Here is a 19,627-nt window from a genome sequence, read left to right as displayed (position 1 = left end):
AATGTGCAATTAAGAGTTCTAAATCATAACAAACGAGTTAACTAAAATTATACCCGCAAACATATTTTAAATAAATAGGGTCCAATTTAAAAATTGGTTAAATCAAAAACATGAAACCACAGCAGACCACCAGGACTGGAGTTGAGTACCCCGTGTAATTTACCAGATGCTGTAGCGCCAAGCACGAGCGCGCGCACTGGGCGGTACTGAAATAACCGGATATGACGACACGACGATGGGGGCTGTCTTTCAACGGAGAGCCGTTTGGGTCACTTTCCACGTGATTATGTGTACCGTCCTTTAGATGATCTCTGAGGCGCTTTTAGTTTTAAGCGACACAAAATCAAACAATGTCCAACCCCAGCCCTTCTAGCAAGCCTTCGAATGATGCGAACCCACGAGTGTTCCTAGATGTTGACATCGGCGGAGAAAGAGGTGAGCGCAGCGCATGTATGCATTGCGGCTCGTGGCTGACCGAGTGCCGCGGCCTAAGCCCTTCATTCATTCATTCTTTTGCCCTGTTCGTTCATGTAAAGATCCATAAAACAACGTCACATTATGAGTTGACCCATAAAACACATAAACGTGCCGTTCTTACAAAACAAATGTGTGCCTGAGTGCGTTCCGGTATCCTCCTCGCAACGTTTACGTCCTGTAAAGTGATTGCTCTATTTGAACGAATGTCCCTTTGCGATTAGCAGGATTCTGCTTTGCGCCCATGATCGTGGGGGCACTAAACTTTCCTGATGGGGCTTTCTGGCTTTGAGAATATATTGTTAGGGTAGTTATGGGCAGAACAGTGGAAAAGTGGTTAGTTCAGCTGTTTGACAGCTCCAGAAAACGTGGCTTTAGGTTAAAGTGTATTGTCTTGAGTACACAGAACAATTAACTTCTTTCCTGCAGGTCTCCCTCAGACTGAAAGCAATAAAGTAATAACAGCAAACAAAAAGTATAACATTATGTTACAATTTGCTGATGAGTCAATGATTGCAAGCCTAGGTAATGAGAATGAAATCCGTCCATGTCCAGAGGTAGATTTACTTAACTGCTGTGATGAATCTTTTCGACACACAAATATTACAAAAACTAAGAAAATAATCAGTATTAGGAGAAACGCTATTTTCTCGCAGGAAACCATCATCGACTATATATGGGCATAGACTCAAAGCTAGCTGGTAATGAGAACAGAGACGCAGTCTGCAAAAAATAGACAGGGGTGCTTCTAACGTCTAAGGAAACGTTAATGAGTCATAATGTGAGGCATACCTTTCTATCAGTCGTTTATAAATCTTGTATGGTGACGTTTGCAAATATTGTTTTGAGCCTCTCTTAAGCTCTGCTGGCCTGATTTGGAAATTTTAATTTAAGCAACAAAAACAGAATAAATCAAACTGTAAAATGGTTAAAAAAAGATCTCAACAGTCCAATCTCTCAGACCTGTTTTGTACCCACTCACTACATTCTTAATTCCATCAGGTTGCAGATTCAAGGTTCTAATAGTACTTCATACCAACTACTATTAATCTTCAAAATAAGTTCAACCTTACATTCACAATAAATCGTGATGAGCAGTGATTATTTGAATCAATCATTAGTCGAGTTTTAATTTGGATTAAATTTTTATATGTAATATGTATGATGTAATGTTATACCGTAAGTACTTTGCTCATTGATATATATATATATATATATATTTTTACTAAGCTTATATTTGATGGCAGTTTTCCCTGTGTAGCGTTTTTAATGTTACATTGTGGTTTCTTTCTGTAAAACTTGCTGACAAACCAAACTTAACTTTTAAGACAATAAAACTGAATTGAATTATACACCGACTGCAGCATATCTACAGTGGAGGAAATAATTATTTGACCCCTCACTGATTTTGTAAGTTTGTCCAATGACAAAGAAATGAAAAGTCTCAGAACAGTATCATTTCAATGGAAGGTTTATTTCAACAGTGGCAGATTGCACATCAAAAGGAAAATCGAAAAAATAACTTTAAATAAAAGATAGAAATCGATTTGCATTTCATTGAGGGAAATAAGTTTTTGAACCCTCTAACAAAAAAAGTCTTAATACTTAGTGGAAAAACCCTTGTTTGCAAGCACAGAGGTCAAACATTTCTTGTAATTGATGACCAAGTTTGCGCACATTTTAGGAGGAATGTTGATCCACTCCTCTTTGCAGATCATCTCTAAATCCCTAAGGTTTCGAGGCTGTCTCTGTGCTACTCTGAGCTTGAGCTCCCTCCATAGGTTTTCTGTTGGATTAAGGTCCGGAGACTGACTAGGCCACTCCATGACCTTAATGTGCTTCTTCTTGAGCCACTCCTTTGTTGCCTTTGCTGTATGTTTTGGGTCATTGTCGTGCTGGAACACCCATCCACGACCCATTTTCAGTTTCCTGGCAGAGGGAAGGAGATTGTCGCTCAGGATTTCACAATACATGGCTCCGTCCATTTTCCCGTTAATGCGATTAAGTTGTCCTGTGCCCTTAGCAGAAAAACACCCCCAAAGCAAAATGTTTCCACCCCATGCTTGACGGTGGGGCGGTGTTTTGGGGTCATAGGCAGCATTTTTCTTCCTCCAAACACAGCGAGTTGAGTTAATGCCAAAGAGCTCTATTTTGGTCTCATCAGACCACAGCACCTTCTCCCAGTCACTCTCTGAATCATTCAGGTGTTCATTGGCAAACTTCAGACGGGCCTGCACATGTGCCTTCTTGAGCAGGGGGACCTTGCGAGCCCTGCAGGATTTTAATCCATTGCGGTGTAATGTGTTTCCAATGGTTTTCTTGGTGACTGTGGTCCCTGCTAATTTGAGGTCATTAACTAACTCCTCCCGTGTAGTTCTAGGATTCTTTTTCACCTTTCTCAGAACCATTGACACCCCACGAGGTGAGATCTTGCGTGGAGACCCAGAGCGAGGTCGATTGATGGTCATTTGTGCTCCTTCCATTTTCGAACAATCGCACCAACAGTTGTCACCTTCTCTCCCAGCTTCTTGCTAATGGTTTTGTAGCCCATTCCAGCCTTGTGCAGGTCTACAATTTTGTCTCTGACATCCTTGGACAGCTCTTTGGTCTTTCCTATGTTGTAGAGTGTGGAGTCTGCTTGATTGATTGATTCTGTGGACAGGTGTCTTTTATACAGGTGACTAGTTAAGACAGGTGTCCTTAATGAGGGTGACTAATTGAGTAGAAGTGTCTAACCACTCTGTGGGAGCCAGAACTCTTAATGGTTGGTAGGGGTTCAAAAACTTATTTCCCTCAATGAAATGCAAATCAATTTCTATCTTTTATTTAAAGTTATTTTTTCGATTTTCCTTTTGATGTGCAATCTGCCACTGTTGAAATAAACCTACCATTGAAATGATACTGTTCTGAGACTTTTCATTTCTTTGTCATTGGACAAACTTACAAAATCAGTGAGGGGTCAAATAATTATTTCCTCCACTCTATCTATCTATCTATCTATCTATCTATCTATCTATCTATCTATCTATCTATCTATCTATCTATCTATCTATCTATCTATCTATCTATCTATCTTCAAATTATAAATAAGCATGAAGTTATTTGACTCCTTGCATGGCCATTGTATTTGTACTGCTTGTATGTTTTTCTTTGGTTTCTTTTAAAATTCCAAAGACACAGCTTGCAAATTAATTAGAAATTTTGAAATGGCCAGGTATGGCTGTTTGCCATAGTGAGACCTACAATAAGTCTCCCACCCAAGGTCCACTTTTTGCACCTGATGCTGCAAAGTTTCACACTGGCTGCCTTAATAGACTAAATTGGTTCAGAAAATGTGTGGATTCTTATAAGTAACAAAACTAATAATTACTAATATTACTGAGGAAAAATTAAATAATTCTAAAGTTAAATGAATTATATATCATTTATTTTTCAAATTTTGTTGTATTGATAAATACTTTGTTTATTATTAACACTATTATTTTATATGAATACATCACTTTATTCTCCAAGCACATGGGTTTTCATTTAGCCAATATTTAATCAAGGATCCTCTTAAGCCAGTGGTATTCAAGTTTAGTCCTGAAGGCCTACTGCTGGTGCTAGAGGTGTCCCAATGCAAGATTTATTTGTATTCAGTACCATAAAGAGTGAAATTTTATGACATATAAAACGTGTGCCCACATCTACAATACAGACCGTATATTATACCAAACTCCCGACTTGAACATCACATAAAGGGATCATTTTCCTGCAGATCATCGAATGTTGTCTACCTAATTCTCTGCATGAAATGTCCTGACACTACACTCTATGTGGGAGAAACTGGACAAACACTCCGCCAGAGAATGAATTTGCACAGATTCCACATTAAACATGGCAACACAGATGTTCCTGTAGCGGCCCACTTCAACAGCCATGGACACTGTGAGAGGGACTTTAAAGTCACAGGGCTTATGGGCAACTTCAAAACGCAGCAAGAGAGAAAAGAATGGGAAGTTAAGCTCATGTTAAAATTTAATACATTACAGCATGGCTTGAATTGAGACAAGAGTTTTATAGCCAGATATGAAGACTGTTTGCATCTCTCAGACTGACACAGACAACCTGACTACAGATGTGCATTGTTTTGAAAAACTCATCACAAACTTCAAAGGACTTTGTTGGACAGTTATCTTATCTAAAGATCTTGACCATACATTGTTCTTCTATCTCCTGTTAAATTAATCTTAGCCTGAATGAACCTATTAATTTTTTACATTTAAGAGTTTTCATTTAAAAATTTACCATTGTTGTTTCTTGTCCTAGTGTGTGGATATAAACACAGGAAACTTCAGTTTCTGTATTACATCTTGCCTGAAGAAGGGGCCTGAGTTGCCTCGAAAGCTTGCATATTGTAATCATTTTAGTTAGCCAATAAAAGGTGTCATTTTGCTTGGCTTTTCTCTGTAATAGAATATAAATACATAATTAAAAACAGTAACAGGAGCTTTACATCAAGTTGTTGCCCAACTATCATTTAAGTAAACCAAAATAATATTCTTAAATGTCAAAATGTTACAGAAGTCGAGAGAGGACATGCAATATCATTATTTTTTTTAAATCGTCTCCTCAAGATCACATACTAGTTTTATCAAGATCTCGATTTAATGTTTAGCTTATTGAAGCCACGTCCTGTTTGAAATGGCAGAAAAGCAGAACTGTATTGATCAGCGCGTCACATTTTTGTTCAATCAAGGGCTCATGCGTGCTTACATATGTTTATGCCTTAGTTTAGAAAATAATAACGTTAGTGTCCGTCATTTAAGAAGACGGTTAGCAAGGCTTCTGCTGTATAGGCGTCGCAATCTAAGCAAGTCTGATGCCAGGAGCAAAGGTTAAGTTTTGTTTTGTTTTCTCGAGATCAAAATAAAATTATTCCGTTATCTCAAGAAAACAAATTTTCGCTTTCTCGAGATCTCGATAAAATTAGTCTACGATCTTAAGGATTCCGTAAAATGTAATTCAGGGCTTGAATTTAAATCCGTGACAGACAGTTGGATCCAGACAGTGCAACAACCATTTGGGTGGAGAGGAATGATAATCTTGGGGGGTATCATCGTGGACTACGTGATTTATCTTATCATGTGCACAATCTAATTTTATTCTCTGACATTTTCTCTCTAGTAATGCAAAAATACTATCTATATATATAACTAGCAAAATACCCGAGCTTCGCAGCTTGGAGAAGTAGTGTGTTAAAGAAGCAATGAAAAAGAAAAGGAAACATTTTGAAAATAACGTAACATGATTGTCAATGTAATTGTTTTGTCACTGTTGTGAGTGATGAGTGTTGTCATATATATATATATATATTTACACACACATACATAAACATATATATATATATATACATATCTATACATATACACATATATATATACATATATATATATCTACATATATACACATACATATACACACACACATAAATACATACACACATACATACATACACACACAAATACATATATATATACATACATACACACACACATATATAAACATATATATACATATACATACATATCTACATATATACACACACAGCTATTTCATTATCAGTGCAATACGCTGCTTGTTAAAACGGATAACTCCGCTCTTACGTGCAAGTCTGCGTGGATATTATGAACTATCGTATTTGTTCAAGTTCTATTTAAATTTTAAATAGAAGGAATTTTTATTTAGTCGACAGAAATATCTTTGGTAGGAATGGTAAAAACAGACAGGAATATTATTAGTGAATAAATCAACTCAAACCTTAAACAACTTATAATATTTTGCTCTCCATAAAAATTTATCCTGTCTAAATTATACAAGTTAGAAATAAAGTAAAAATGTTAAAAGAACAAACATTCACATTTCTTTACTCTTATGTAATTTTATATAAAAATAAACTTAGATTTTAAATATCCCAAAAGATTTTGCTCTCCATAAAAATATATCCTGTCAAAATTATACAAATTCAAATATGAACATGCTGCATAACAAAACCTAGAAATATAAATAAAATGTGTTCCTTTCAGCAATAACAAATCAAATCATTCAGTTGTCTTTGCTCATATGTCATTTTAGAGCTGGACGCCTGGCATCTTTTTTTGGCCACAGGTTCGTTTCTGTTTGGTGTGAGGTTCTGTGTTGTGGAGATTCTCAGGATGGATTGCAGGTGCTCATCAGTGAGGCGACTCCTGTGTGCTGTTTTGTTAGTCTTTATCACTGAGAAGAGCTTCTCACACAGATATGTGCTACCAAACATGCACAAGGTTCGAGCCGCATGTAGACGGACTTTTTGTTCTTCAAAGTCACCAAAGCGCCGTGCAAACTCAGTGCGCTCAGTTTATCAGCAAAGTGCGTATTTGGGAACACCGTAGTGACGACTTGGTTTAACATTACTTGGCAACAGGGAAAGGTGCACTGGTGCATTTGTGTCTCCCATAAAAGCAGCTTCACTTGAAATCACTTTGTGATTGTGCACGGGTTAAAGCGTCCGCTGAAGTGTCAGATTCTTATTTAATTATGCTGCTTTCTGTATCTTCTGCATTGCATTCAGGTTAACCTGATGTTTTGTCTCATAGTGCCGTCTTAGATTAAATTCTGTAATTACAGCCACATTAGCTCCACAAATGAGACACACGGGTTCAGTAAACATATACTCAGCCTCCCATCGGTTTTTAAAGGCTCTATTTTCAGAATCAACTTTTCTCTTCAGCATCGTGTGAGCTAGCTTCGCAATAACTTGATTAACTCAGTAAGTGTTGGCAAGGCAGCTGAAGCGCTGCATTATGGGATCTGTAGTTTATTGTGTTACCAGCGCTTCATATACCGGGCTTTAATAACAATAATACAGTATATAAAATGATCTCGGGCGGATATAATTACGCCGGGCGGATGTGGCCTGACCCTTGAGTTTGACACATATGGACTAAATAGAACTTGAAAAGATATATTTTTCAAATGTGATCGCAATTCAGATAGAGTTGACGCGACTACAGCCTGCATGCCTCAATAAGTCATCCTCCCTCGCTCTTACTTTTTACCGTTCATCTAATGAATACACTGAGTATGGCTTTACCAAAACAATCATTGATGGCGAATAAAGTATCCATTATTCGAGTATGTAGATCGGGTTATATATATATATATATATACATATATATATATACCAGCGTATCAGGAGAAGTAGTGTGTTAAAAAGCTAGAAAAGAAAAGGGAACATTTTAAAAATAACGTAACATGACTGTCAATATACAGTATTTGTTTTGTGAGTGTTACTGAGTGTTGCTGTCATCAAGGATTTGATTATCATTATTTCTTTCAATCAGGTTCGTATTTGTAGGATGTGTTGTGTTCAAGTTACATTCCGTGTTTGTCAATCGTTGTAAAGATGACAGGTTTCATTCATCGATTCGTTTCTTACTGCATCAATAAACAGCTCGTCTTCTTCTTTATCTGAGACCTGACACACTGCATGCACGGTTTTTTTTGCACTGTCTTCCTTTAGCGGGACATTGACTTTTTCCAACGTGTGCTTTGTTTTGGATTTATGAATATGCTTGTATGTATCAGGCGCTTCATATTTTTGCTGCCTTTTCAATTGTGTAATTGGTTTTGTTCAGCTCTTTGGAACTGTTGCTTTTATCTGTGCACTGCGTCAGTTCCGTGAGCCTTCGGTGTACATGCATCGAAGGTTCCCAGCTGTGCTGGTGCCATCTCCTGCTATATCCATGGCTGTATTTAATGTTACCTTAGTCCTGGCACTTAAAACTTTCTCTCGCAGTTTCGCTGAGTTTGTACCAAACACCACCCTGACCATCTCATCTTCCTCTGCATAAGCACAGTCCTTAACCCGTGAATATTTAGTGGGAGTTTGCTATTGGATTGCCGCGGACGGACGGCCTTATATGGGCAGGCACTAAATTACAAGCGCCAGCGCAGCCTGTCTATGAACTTAATTTAAAGTGTAGGTTTACATCGTGCTTTGTTTCGAGTAGCAGAACTCATGAATATGGTTGTATATGTCACTCGCTCGCTTCTTATTGTTTCGCTGCCTTCTCAATTATATAATGCATGTTTTCTTCAGCGCTTTTTTTAGGTCTTCCTGGTTTTCTATGTCACACGAAACTCATCACAGTAAATGGAGAAAAACTGCTTCCAGTTATGACCATTACGCGTAGAATTTCGATATAAAACCTACCCAACTTTTGTAAGGAAGCTGTAAGGAATGAACCTGCCAAATTTCAGCCTTCCACCCACACGGGAAGTTGGAGAATTAGTGATGAGTCAGTGAGTGAGTGAGTGAGTGAGGGCTTTGCCTTTTATTAGTATAGATTCACTAAGGCAAGACAACCATGGAAAGCACGCCGGAAGGGGCATGGATTCACTAAGCCACCGACAAGTGAGACACCTATGGCGCATGCAGGAAGGAGCCACGCCCACCAACTCCAAGACCATTGGATACGACGACAACTCGCAGAGCCACGCCCACCAACTCAGACGCGACAGCACAGAAAAAATGGCGTCATTTATATTCATCTGTCGTAGAGGCAACATGCAGCTCCGACCCACAATGACTGTTCATGGAGGCATGTTTCTCGCGGAGGTGAATCGCCATATGCAACGTGTAAAACGGTTTGCGAGGGTATCCCATGGGATCCTTAAAACATTCCTTCACAACTGAGGTTAAAACACAATGAAGTAAGCAGTCTTTAAAAACCAAGTTTTTGGTTATGACGCATGACCCACATGCACCATAGCACACTGTTTTACACGCTACATACAGCAATTCGCTTCCGTGACAAACATGCGTCTTCTTAGATGCTCCTGCACTTTGTACACACCCACCTCGCTACCTGTGCCTCTGTTTCGTTACCGTCTCACCTGCTTCACCAATGCAGGCCCTGCAATAGTCGAGACGCTCTCTCAGCAGCTGACCTTCTCTGTGCCTGACCGGTTCACACAGAGGCACCACACGACCAGGCGGTGTGTGTGCTTCGAGAATGAGGGTGGACGCGGCAGGACTATCTAAGGAGAGGCATGTTTGTCATGGATGTAAATCGCTGTATGCAGCGTGTAAAACATTTTCCGAAGGGTTTCCCATGGTCTTAGACTCGGTGGCCGGGTCTCTGTCAGTTGCTCTTGCGACCGGGCACATGACCAGTCGGTGTGTATGCTTCGAGTGCGAGGGTGGACACGACAGGACCATCTGAGAAAAATTATGTCGCGGCTATGAATCGCTGAATGCAGTGTGTAAAACAGTTTGTTTGTCGCAGATGTGAATTGTTGTATGCGGCGTGTAGAGCAGTTTGCGAGGGGTATTCCATGGTCTTACAGTTGGTGGGCGAGTCTCTGTTAGTTGCTCTTATGAGCGGGCACATGACCAGGCAGTGTGTGTGCTTCGAGAGCGTGGGTGGATGCGACAGCACCATCTAAGAAGATTCATATTTGTCACGAATGTGAATCGCTGTATGCAGCGTGTTAAACGCTGTATTGTATGTTGCCCTCTCCAGAGTTATATCTTTTCATTCACCTACAGTCGTATACACAATGAAGTAAGCGGTCTTTAAAAACCGAGTTTTCGGTTACGACGCACGACCTCGTGACCATAGCAAACTGTTTTACATGCTACATACAGCAATTCGCATCCATGACAAACATGCGTCTTCTTAGATGCTCCTGCACTTTGTACACACCCCACTCCCACTTTGCTACTACCGTGGTCGGGTGTCTTGGAAAGGCAGCCAAAACCGCACAGAGCAATGAAAAGTCTACGTGAGTCACAGGTGCATCTGGACTGTGCAAAGACAACGACTCGAGTGACGAGTTGGAGGTGGGCACATGAGCAGGCAGTGCATACTGGACGAGAAATCAGCAGACTAGCATTATGGAGGGAGCGGGGTGGATGTCCTTCTCTCTTCCCGTTCCACCCTCCCCGCCTGAGTGCCGCACAGACGATTGTGTGTTGGTTTGTTCCGTGCATTGTTACAATGTTGCTTTTCTTGCTGATTTATTACATTACCAATTTTTCAAATGTTAATTTTCTTCCTGTGCTTAAAAATCATTAAAAAAACGGCCTGATTATGCGGCGTATGGTACGCCGCGGGTTGGCTAGTTATAAATAATTATATCAGACCTGTTATATTATAAATCTGTATTGTTTAAGAACATACCTTTAACATCTTGTTTGTTAGCGAATCATTCAGTTAGGTTTGTAACATTCGCTATTGTAAGATTTATATTTACATTATTATCCACTCAGGTATTAATAAAGTATATCAAATCAAAATAAAAAAATCAAGTTAGCTGCTTGAAAACATGCCCAAGAGTAGTAATTATCAAATGAGTTAAATTAACTCGCGTTTCAAATGTCAGAAACTTCTGGTGCTTTAATTGTCCAAATCTATCCCTCCTTTTTATATTTGTCTAATCTTTAATGCTTCCTGTGTGAAAGCAATCTTGTCAGTTTCACATCAATCCATTATTTCGGAACTCTTCTAAAGCAGCCTTTGTTGTGCTCTTTTCAAAGTATCTTATATGAGTGATCAGACTTTGTTATTGCTTAGCCTGTGCGCAAATCAAGGATTAGAAAATTAACTACATTTACGGACAGTATGTGCTTTTACTATGTTTGTCACATTTTAGATGTTATATTCATGAACATTAGTTTGCCTTTGAAAACAAAACAAATGGCACATATAGTGTTTGCATATTCATGTTTTACCCTATCCCGTTTACTGAACGTTACAGTGATTATGGGTGTCTGTTAACGCAGTACGTCTCACGTGCAATGTAAAAACCTAGTAACAGCCTTTTTTTCAAAATTAAATTTTATTTTTTAGTTTTTGGCGTTACTGGGTCTTTTCCTGTTGTCATAAGGTAATGATGATGGCCAAATATGTCTTCATTCTGGTAACAGCACGATAGAAGAAGCTAGTATGTACACCGTATTTTACATACTGCAATAGAAAAACCTAGCAACTCCACTGACCATTGAGGAAAGACTGACTACCAATACAAACATTAGACTGCGTCATTTAAATGGCAGGTGTTGTTGGTTCGTAAAAAAACAAAACAATATTGTGTACATGAAGTTGAGGAAAAATGAATTCTAGAGATTGTTAATTATAGAGACGACATCATTTTCTCAATTTGCTGAAAACTTGAAAGATGTGACATACTAGGGTTTCGCATACTTGGTGAGAGATGTTGAATGAGTAGGGACATGTGCTTTGTGTTTCAAAGCATTGAAGCACTAAATGAATTTTATTTTGGTATTAACAATGGGACAGCTGATTTCATTGCTGTTGTAGACAATAGAAAATTGCAATTTCTTTGAAACTTGCCTCAGTGTTTACTTGCTACAACTGTTGTTAGCATTGCCTGCGTACAGTTTCCTGCTACATCCCACAGTTCTATATTAATAATTGTGGATGCTTGTGAGGTTTTATTCTGAGGTTTCATCTGGAGCTATGAACTGTATGCACCAGTTTGAAAATGAGTGGATGCGTGGACAGACATCTGTAGTCGTGCTCGTTACAATTTGAGAATGAACATAAAGCCTCTGTTACATTATTGAGACCGTGTAAGTCACTATATTATTAAAAAGTCATTAATCTTGCCATCATTTCATCTCCCCTTATGACATAACAAGTAAAACTGCTTGGCCACATTATTTGCACTTTCAATGCTTGCATGAATCTACAGTATTTTTTTAATTACCTCCATATAATAAGATTAAGATACGGTAAACGTCAAAATGACTAAAGCCTACGTATGTGTATTTTGGCTTACCGTATATACTCACGTATAAGTCTGGTCCTGAAACCCGAAAAATCGTTCATAAATTCAAACCCCGACTTATACACCCATTCAAAAATGCAACACTTAATTATTATTATTTTTTTTTTTAACATGCTTCCTCCAATCTCGCACCAGTTTCCTGGACACATCAAATTTTGTTGCAGCAGCGCAGTCAGCAACTTTTAATTTAAAACCAGCTTCATATTTTATTCTGACCGAACACTCCATCGTAGATAAGATGTATGAGAGTGTGAAATACAAAAAACACAAAACAGTACAAACGTCACTTCGGAATAGTTTGGGTATTACCGCGTGGTCACGTAGGTTAAAAAAAAGGCAGTGTGCTCTGTGGTTACTCTCTCAGGTGGGCGTTAGCATATCATAATCTCACAGTGTATATATATATATATATATATATATATATATATATATATATATATATATATATATATATATACACAGTGTATATAACTACAGGGTCCTTAGACTACTTTTTTTAAAAAGTAAAAAAGAAAAATTCCTAATTGTTGTTAATATGTGAAAGTAATGCAGTGTTCAACAAAATCATCCAGCAGATATCAGTTGTTCCCTGCAGGAGCCTCTGACAAATGAGAAATCAACAGACCTTGAAGAATCAACTTAGCATAACCTGTGACCATGGATATGGCAAAGTTATTTGTTGAATAATTTAGCACAATGAATAAAATATTTATTGTGCTTGACTTTTTAATGATATAAATGCTAAAGTTGGTCTGTGTGCAGTATTGCTATTTGTCCAAGTCACTTAATTGTATTTAAGATTGTGGGGAGCACATTGTTTTTCAAACTTTAAAGAACAATTACAACTTAATAAATTGCAACGTGAAATACACAATATTCCTCAAATGGCTAGTAGGAATGCCTAGTGAGTGCGGCATGGTGGTGCAGTGGCGGTAGTGATGTTGTCTTACAGAAAGGAGACCAGGATTTGCATCCCACGTCCTCCCTCATGGAGTTCCTGTGTGGGTTTCCTCCTGGTGCTCCAGCTTTCTGCCACTGTCCAAAGACATGCAGGTTAAGTAAATTATGAATGCTAAATTGGCCCTTTTGTGTGTTAGGCGTTTGCAATGCGATCGACCGCCAAACTGTCTAAGGTTTGTTCTTGTTTTATGCCCTATGCTAGCTATGCTTTTGATGTGCTGTGTCTTTTCAGAAACTGGTGCCTATGCTTGGAGGTAATAATAATAATTCATTACATTTATATAGTGCTTTTCTTAGTACTTAAAGCGCTATCCACACAGGGAGGAACCGGGAAGCGAACCCACAATCTTCCACAGTCTCCTTACTGCAAAGCAGCAGCACTACCACTGTGCCACCTGTGAGATCACTGTGGCCCTTTCCTGGTTGGCAATACTCAGATTTTACAATGAATACCAACATTTGATTTCCTTGTGGACAATAGAAACAATTTAAATTACTAACAACTGGTTCAACTATAGATGTTTTGATACCCCTGATGAAAAGACATGTAAAGATGCTGTTTTCAAAGTCTGCTATTAGATACATTACAAATCTTAATTTAAAATTTGTCCAAAAGTGGCTTCCTTTTTTACATTATGGAAAAATATCATCTGTTTTCATAGATTAAAATATGCAATGTTGTAAAATTGTTTAAGAGTTTAATGTAGTAATTTAAATGTTTCAGTTGGACGCGTCATATTGGAGCTCTTTGCAGATGTTGTCCCAAAAACTGCAGAAAATTTCCGTGCACTTTGTACTGGAGAAAAAGGCACTGGAGCAACAACAGGAAAGCCGCTCCATTTCAAAGGATGCCCTTTCCACAGGAGTAAGAAATTTTACTTTTTATAGTAAATAAATGAGAGATGGTTGCAATCATATACACAGTGTACTCTTATTTTTGGAAAACAGCTTTGACTTAAAATGTATTGAGTTATTTGCCAACTGTGCCATGTCCACTGCTTATTAGTGATAGATACTGCACTTAGTTCTTAATTAAGAGAAATAGTTTTATAAGTGTGAATGGAAATCTTGTTTGTTTTACTTCAGTACTGATTAATATAGTCTGTGGAGATAAAACAAGTATTTCATTTTTATTTTGAAGTAATTAAGAAGTTCATGATCCAGGGAGGTGATTTTTCAAATCAAAATGGAACTGGAGGAGAGAGTATTTATGGAGCCAAGTTTGACGATGAGAACTTCCATTACAAGGTGAGTTTCTGTGCATACCTTGATGCTAGAGCCTACTTAAGTTCAATTAGAACTAATGTGTTCACAATTGCTTTGCCAAATTTCAGGAATACGTGCTCAAATAACTGTGTAGTATAAATGTATGCCTACAAAACAGTATTTCTGATTGTTTTCTGCAGCATGACAGGGAAGGCCTATTGAGCATGGCAAACGCAGGACCGAATACTAATGGGTCTCAGTTTTTTATCACTACTGTACCTACTTCTCATCTGGATGGAAAGCATGTAGTGTTTGGCCAGGTGCTAAAAGGGTTGGGAGTAGTAAAACTTCTCGAATCTTTGGAAACACAGGACGATGTGCCAGTCAAGGTAGTACTATTATACTTATGATTTCTGTTGAAAGAAATATAAATGTTGATACTAATTTTTAAGAAGTCTGTCTAGTTGTGTTTTCTTGAATTTGTATTGATTTAACATTGCAAGAGCTGAAAAGAACAGAACATTTATGAGCATGGTTTCCAACTTAGGTGTTATTGCATCTAAGTAGCAAGCAAGGTTTGAAAGTAATCGAGAGACATTTCACCAAAACAGTATGGTGCAGCAAATAGCATAGATAGATAGATAGAACTTTATTTGTCCCTTGGGGGATCAGAATTCCAAGCTTTGAATCTAGGATAGCAAAAAAATCTCTTACAAGAGAGCAGATTCTTCATCTGTTTCTTTGGAGATTGACTTCTATATTCATTCTTATTGAAAAAATTTATTATAGCAAATTGATATATAGAGCTACAAAAGGAGATGACATCTGATTAGAAACAGGTTTATAGGTCTTTCTATTTCAGGTGATGCATAACAATGGAGCAATCTCTGATTCTTTGAACAGTAATTACTTTTCAGCCCTGATTCTTCTGTTGAGAAATATCTTTAATACTGTTTTTCATCAGATTACAAATTTTCTATTTTAGCAATATTATAGTCCCATAATTAATTCAATTGAAGTTTTTGTTTGCATATTCTATTACTCAAATGAATGCCTTTGGTTTTCATTTCTGTTTCTGTTCACTATTGGCCACCTTAGGCATACTCATCCAGACAGTAATGTAGAATGATATTTTATGACTTGTTTACTAGCTAGACTGCTCTTATTTTTTTAAAGCCTTGTATAATAGCTGAATGTGGAGAGCTTCAGGATGGAGATGACTTGGGAATTGCACCTCTAGATGGCTCTGGTGACGCCTACCCTGACTTTCCCGAGGATTGTGATATTGATTTTAAAGATGTATGTATGAAAATTATTTTATACTGTATTGCATAGTTCTTTGTGATGCATATACAGGTGCCGGTCATAAAATTAGAATATCATGACAAAGTTAATTTATTTCAGTAATTCCATTTAAAAAGTGAAACTTGTATATTAGATTCATTCATTACACACAGACTGATGTATTTCAAATGTTTTATTTCTTTTAATTTTGATGATTATAACTGACAACTAATGAAAGTCCCAAATTAAGTATCTCGGAAAATTAGAATATCAATTAAGACCAATGCAAAAAAAAGGATTTTTAAAAATGTTGGCCAACTGAAAGGTATGAACATGAAAAGTATGAGCATGTACAGCACTCAATATTTAGTTGGGGCTCCTTTGGCCTGGATTACTGCAACAATGCGGCGTGCCATGGAGTCGATCAGTCTGTGGCACTGCTCAGGTGTTATGAGAGCCCACGTTGCTCTGATAGTGGCCTTCAGCTCTTCTGAATTGTTGGGTCTGGCGTATAGCATCTTCCTCTTCACAATACCCCATAGATCTTCTATGGGGTTAAGGTCAGGTGAGTTTGCTGGCCAATCAAGAACAGGGATACCATGGTCCTTAAATCAGGTACTGGTAGTTTTGGCACTTTGTGCAGGTGCCAGGTCCTGTTGGAAAATGAAATCTGCATCTCTATAAAGTTCGTCATCAGCAGGAAGCATGAAGTGCTCTAAAACTTCCTGGTAGACGGCTGCGTTGACCTTGGACCTCAAAAAAACGCATTGGACCAACACCAGCAGATGACATGGTACCCCAAACCATCACTAACTGTGGAAACTTTACACTGGACCTCAAGCAACGTGGATTCTGTGCCTCTCCTCTCTTCCTCCAGACTCTGGGACCTTGATTTCCAAAGGAAATGCAAAATTTACTTTCATCAGAGAACATAACTTTGGACCACTCAGCAGCAGTCCAGTCCTTTTTGTCATTAGCCCAGGCGAGACGCTTCTGACGTTGTCTCTTGTTCAAGAGTGGCTTGACACAAGGAATGTGACAGCTGAAGCCCATGTCTTGCATATGTCTGTGCGTGGTGGTTCTTGAAGCACTGACTCCAGCTGCAGTCCACTCTTTGTGAATCTCCCCCATAGTTTTGATTGGGTTTTGTTTCACAATCCTCTCCAGGGTGCGGTTATCCCTATTGCTTGTACACTTTTTTCTACCACATCTTGTCCTTCCCTTTGCCTCTCTATTAGTGTGCTTGGACACAGAGCTCTGTGAACAGCCAGCCTCTTTAGCAATGACCTTTTGTGTCTTGCCCTCCTTGTGCAAGGTGTCAATGGTCGTCTTTTGGACAACTGTCAAGTCAGCTGTCTTCCCCATGATTGTGTAGCCTACAGAACTAGACTGAGAGACCATTTAAAGGCTTTTGTAGGTGTTCTGAGTTAATTAGCTGATTAGAGTGAGGCACCAGGTGTCTTCAATATTGAACCTTATCACAATATTCTAATTTTCTGAGATACTGAATTGGGTCTTTCATTAGTTGTCAGTTATAATCATCAAAATTAAAAGAAATAAACATTTGAAATACATCAGTCTGTGTGTAATGAATTAATCTAATATACAAGTTTCACTTTTTGAATGGAATTACTGAAATAAATCAACTTTGTCTTGATATTCTAATTTTATGACCGGCACCTGTATTGTTAAATACTTAAATTGCATGACTATATTAATGAAAAGACTTGGGTTTGGTCTATCATACAAGGTGTGTCCAAAAGGTTTGGAACATAATTTTTTTTTTATTTCTTATAATTCCTAATAGAATAGTTTGAACATACTACTAGGATAACTAAACTTGTTTGATACATTTTTCATTTTACAACATAGTCTTTCAGCTTTATGCCAGTGGGAAACAAGAGTACATGTCCTCCTTCTTTTAAATCTACACTTGCAGCACATCTTCATTAACATTATCATCACTTTCAAAACTTTTAATATGGACAGAACCTTTCTGGGCTGTAAGAGGTAGAAGTTTGAGGGAACAACGTCTGGGCTGAAGAGTGGGTGGGTGGAGAAAGATCAGTCCTCCAGAATTTTGGGGTTGCAATTCTGTATTCAAAATGCATGTCACAGCATAATTTCAGTATGGGGACAAACTGCACCATGGTCTAGGAAACTAATTGTTTCTTCAATAAGTAATATTACTATCCATCCATCCATTTTCCAACCCGTTGAATCCGAACACAGGGTCACGGGGGTCTGCTGGATCCAATCCCAGCCAACACAGGGCACAAGGCAGGAACCAATCCTAGGCATGGCGCCAACCCTCCGCAGGACACACACACCCACACACCAAGCACACACTAGGGACAATTTTTAGAATCGCCAATCCACCTAACCCGCATCTTTGCTAGCTGAAATACCCAACGTTGCCCGGGAGGAAAAGAAAGTGTTTTTTTTTTTTTTTAATTGTTTGAGAAGAATATAATAAAAAAAAACTTTGTTAATTTATTTTTATTTTTAAAGACTCACTAATTTCCTTGTCTTGCGGTCTTGTATATATGTTATCATCCAGTTGACGTATAGCTATATCTATAAATATATATATATAATATATAGATTTTAAATCACAAAACACACATTTAAACAGTCTCGACTATAGATGTGTACAGCAAATCTTCTGCTTAATCATCTTCTAGTGACCTAATGGAGCTGGAAAACGCATAATGATGGCTTGAAAATCCACAACTAACTGATGAAGTGAAATTGCTCCAAGAAAAGCTTATGAACCAAAAGCTTCTCAGAATACAGTATAGTGTTCTGGAGTTTTGATATGCATGGCTGGTTTTTATTGATTTTTTTTTTTGTTTTAACATCTGCTGAAATGTTATTTGTAAGAACTTTAGGTTTACAAATAAAATCTCTTCACTGTGTGGGAGGGTCTGCTGTTTCTTTAACAACTTTAAAGGAAAATTCTACCCAAGAATTATATTTTTTTGTATGTTACTTACCCTGTGTATTTTTTGTGATGACTTAAGATAAGTTTTTAATCTCACATTTTCACGGAGAATGAAGAAAAAAATGTTATGATATAATACAAATCAAAGGTGACCAGTTCTGTACAATAGCAAAAGATATGAGAAATGGAAAAGAAAAAAAATCTCACAGGACTTGTGTTGCAAAGTACAGATGTAATTTATCCCATCATTTACTCACAACATGCAAAAATACTCGGCATACATCTTAAACAGGAAACACAAACTTTTTGAACTGATCTACCTCTCTCCTTCATTTATTGGTCAAAAATCCTCTCTTCAATTCAGAAAAGTCCACATGATTAGTGTTTCCTGTTTGCGATGAAGAACAGGATAAATGACGTGTGGATTATGCGACTCAAGTAATGTGAGATTATTTTGGTGGATGGAGTAATTTTTTAATTGTGTATTTATTGACCAGAAGCTTAGTACTTCAAACTTTATCACCCAGCATTTGGACATTAATATTATTAACAGTCCTCCATTGGAGAATTTTTATTTCATTCAGAACTTTTTAGGGATGCAGCTCTTGATACTGTTCTTCTGCCACTTTCAGCCCTATCACAGATAATATGTTTCTCTCTTCAAATGATAGAAGTCATCACTGTACGTGGTGGTCTTCTTGATAACTTTTCAGTTGTGTCATCCTCTTAGTAAGTAGCTTATTTTTTCTTTAAGTTTTGATAATTGATTGCTTTTTTTTTGCAGGTTGACAAAGTTGTGTCTCTTGCAGAAGATATAAAAAATATTGGAAATGATTTATTCAAAATGCAGAACTGGCAGGCAGCAAATAAGAAATATTCAAAAGCTTTAAGGTAGTTTTCATTTCAGATTTCCGTGCTTTAACT

The 19,627-nt window shown here is 37.8% G+C and overlaps 1 protein-coding gene across 1 annotated transcript in view; it reads left to right on the top strand.

Moving 5' to 3' along the window:
• The first annotated feature begins 237 nt into the window (after positions 1 to 237).
• Positions 238 to 19,627, top strand: part of ppid (peptidylprolyl isomerase D) — a 34,571-nt gene continuing 15,181 nt past the window's right edge. Inside the window, exons 1-6 of the mRNA XM_039750310.1 lie at positions 238 to 435; positions 13,994 to 14,134; positions 14,411 to 14,517; positions 14,676 to 14,864; positions 15,652 to 15,774; positions 19,488 to 19,594. Coding sequence (XP_039606244.1) covers positions 351 to 435; positions 13,994 to 14,134; positions 14,411 to 14,517; positions 14,676 to 14,864; positions 15,652 to 15,774; positions 19,488 to 19,594 — 752 coding nt within the window. The 5' untranslated portion in view covers positions 238 to 350. The remainder of the gene's footprint in view (positions 436 to 13,993; positions 14,135 to 14,410; positions 14,518 to 14,675; positions 14,865 to 15,651; positions 15,775 to 19,487; positions 19,595 to 19,627) is intronic.

Source organism: Polypterus senegalus, chromosome 4, assembly GCF_016835505.1.
Source record: "Polypterus senegalus isolate Bchr_013 chromosome 4, ASM1683550v1, whole genome shotgun sequence".
NCBI classification, from domain to species: domain Eukaryota; kingdom Metazoa; phylum Chordata; class Cladistia; order Polypteriformes; family Polypteridae; genus Polypterus; species Polypterus senegalus.
This window is presented reverse-complemented; position numbering and strand designations above follow the sequence as displayed.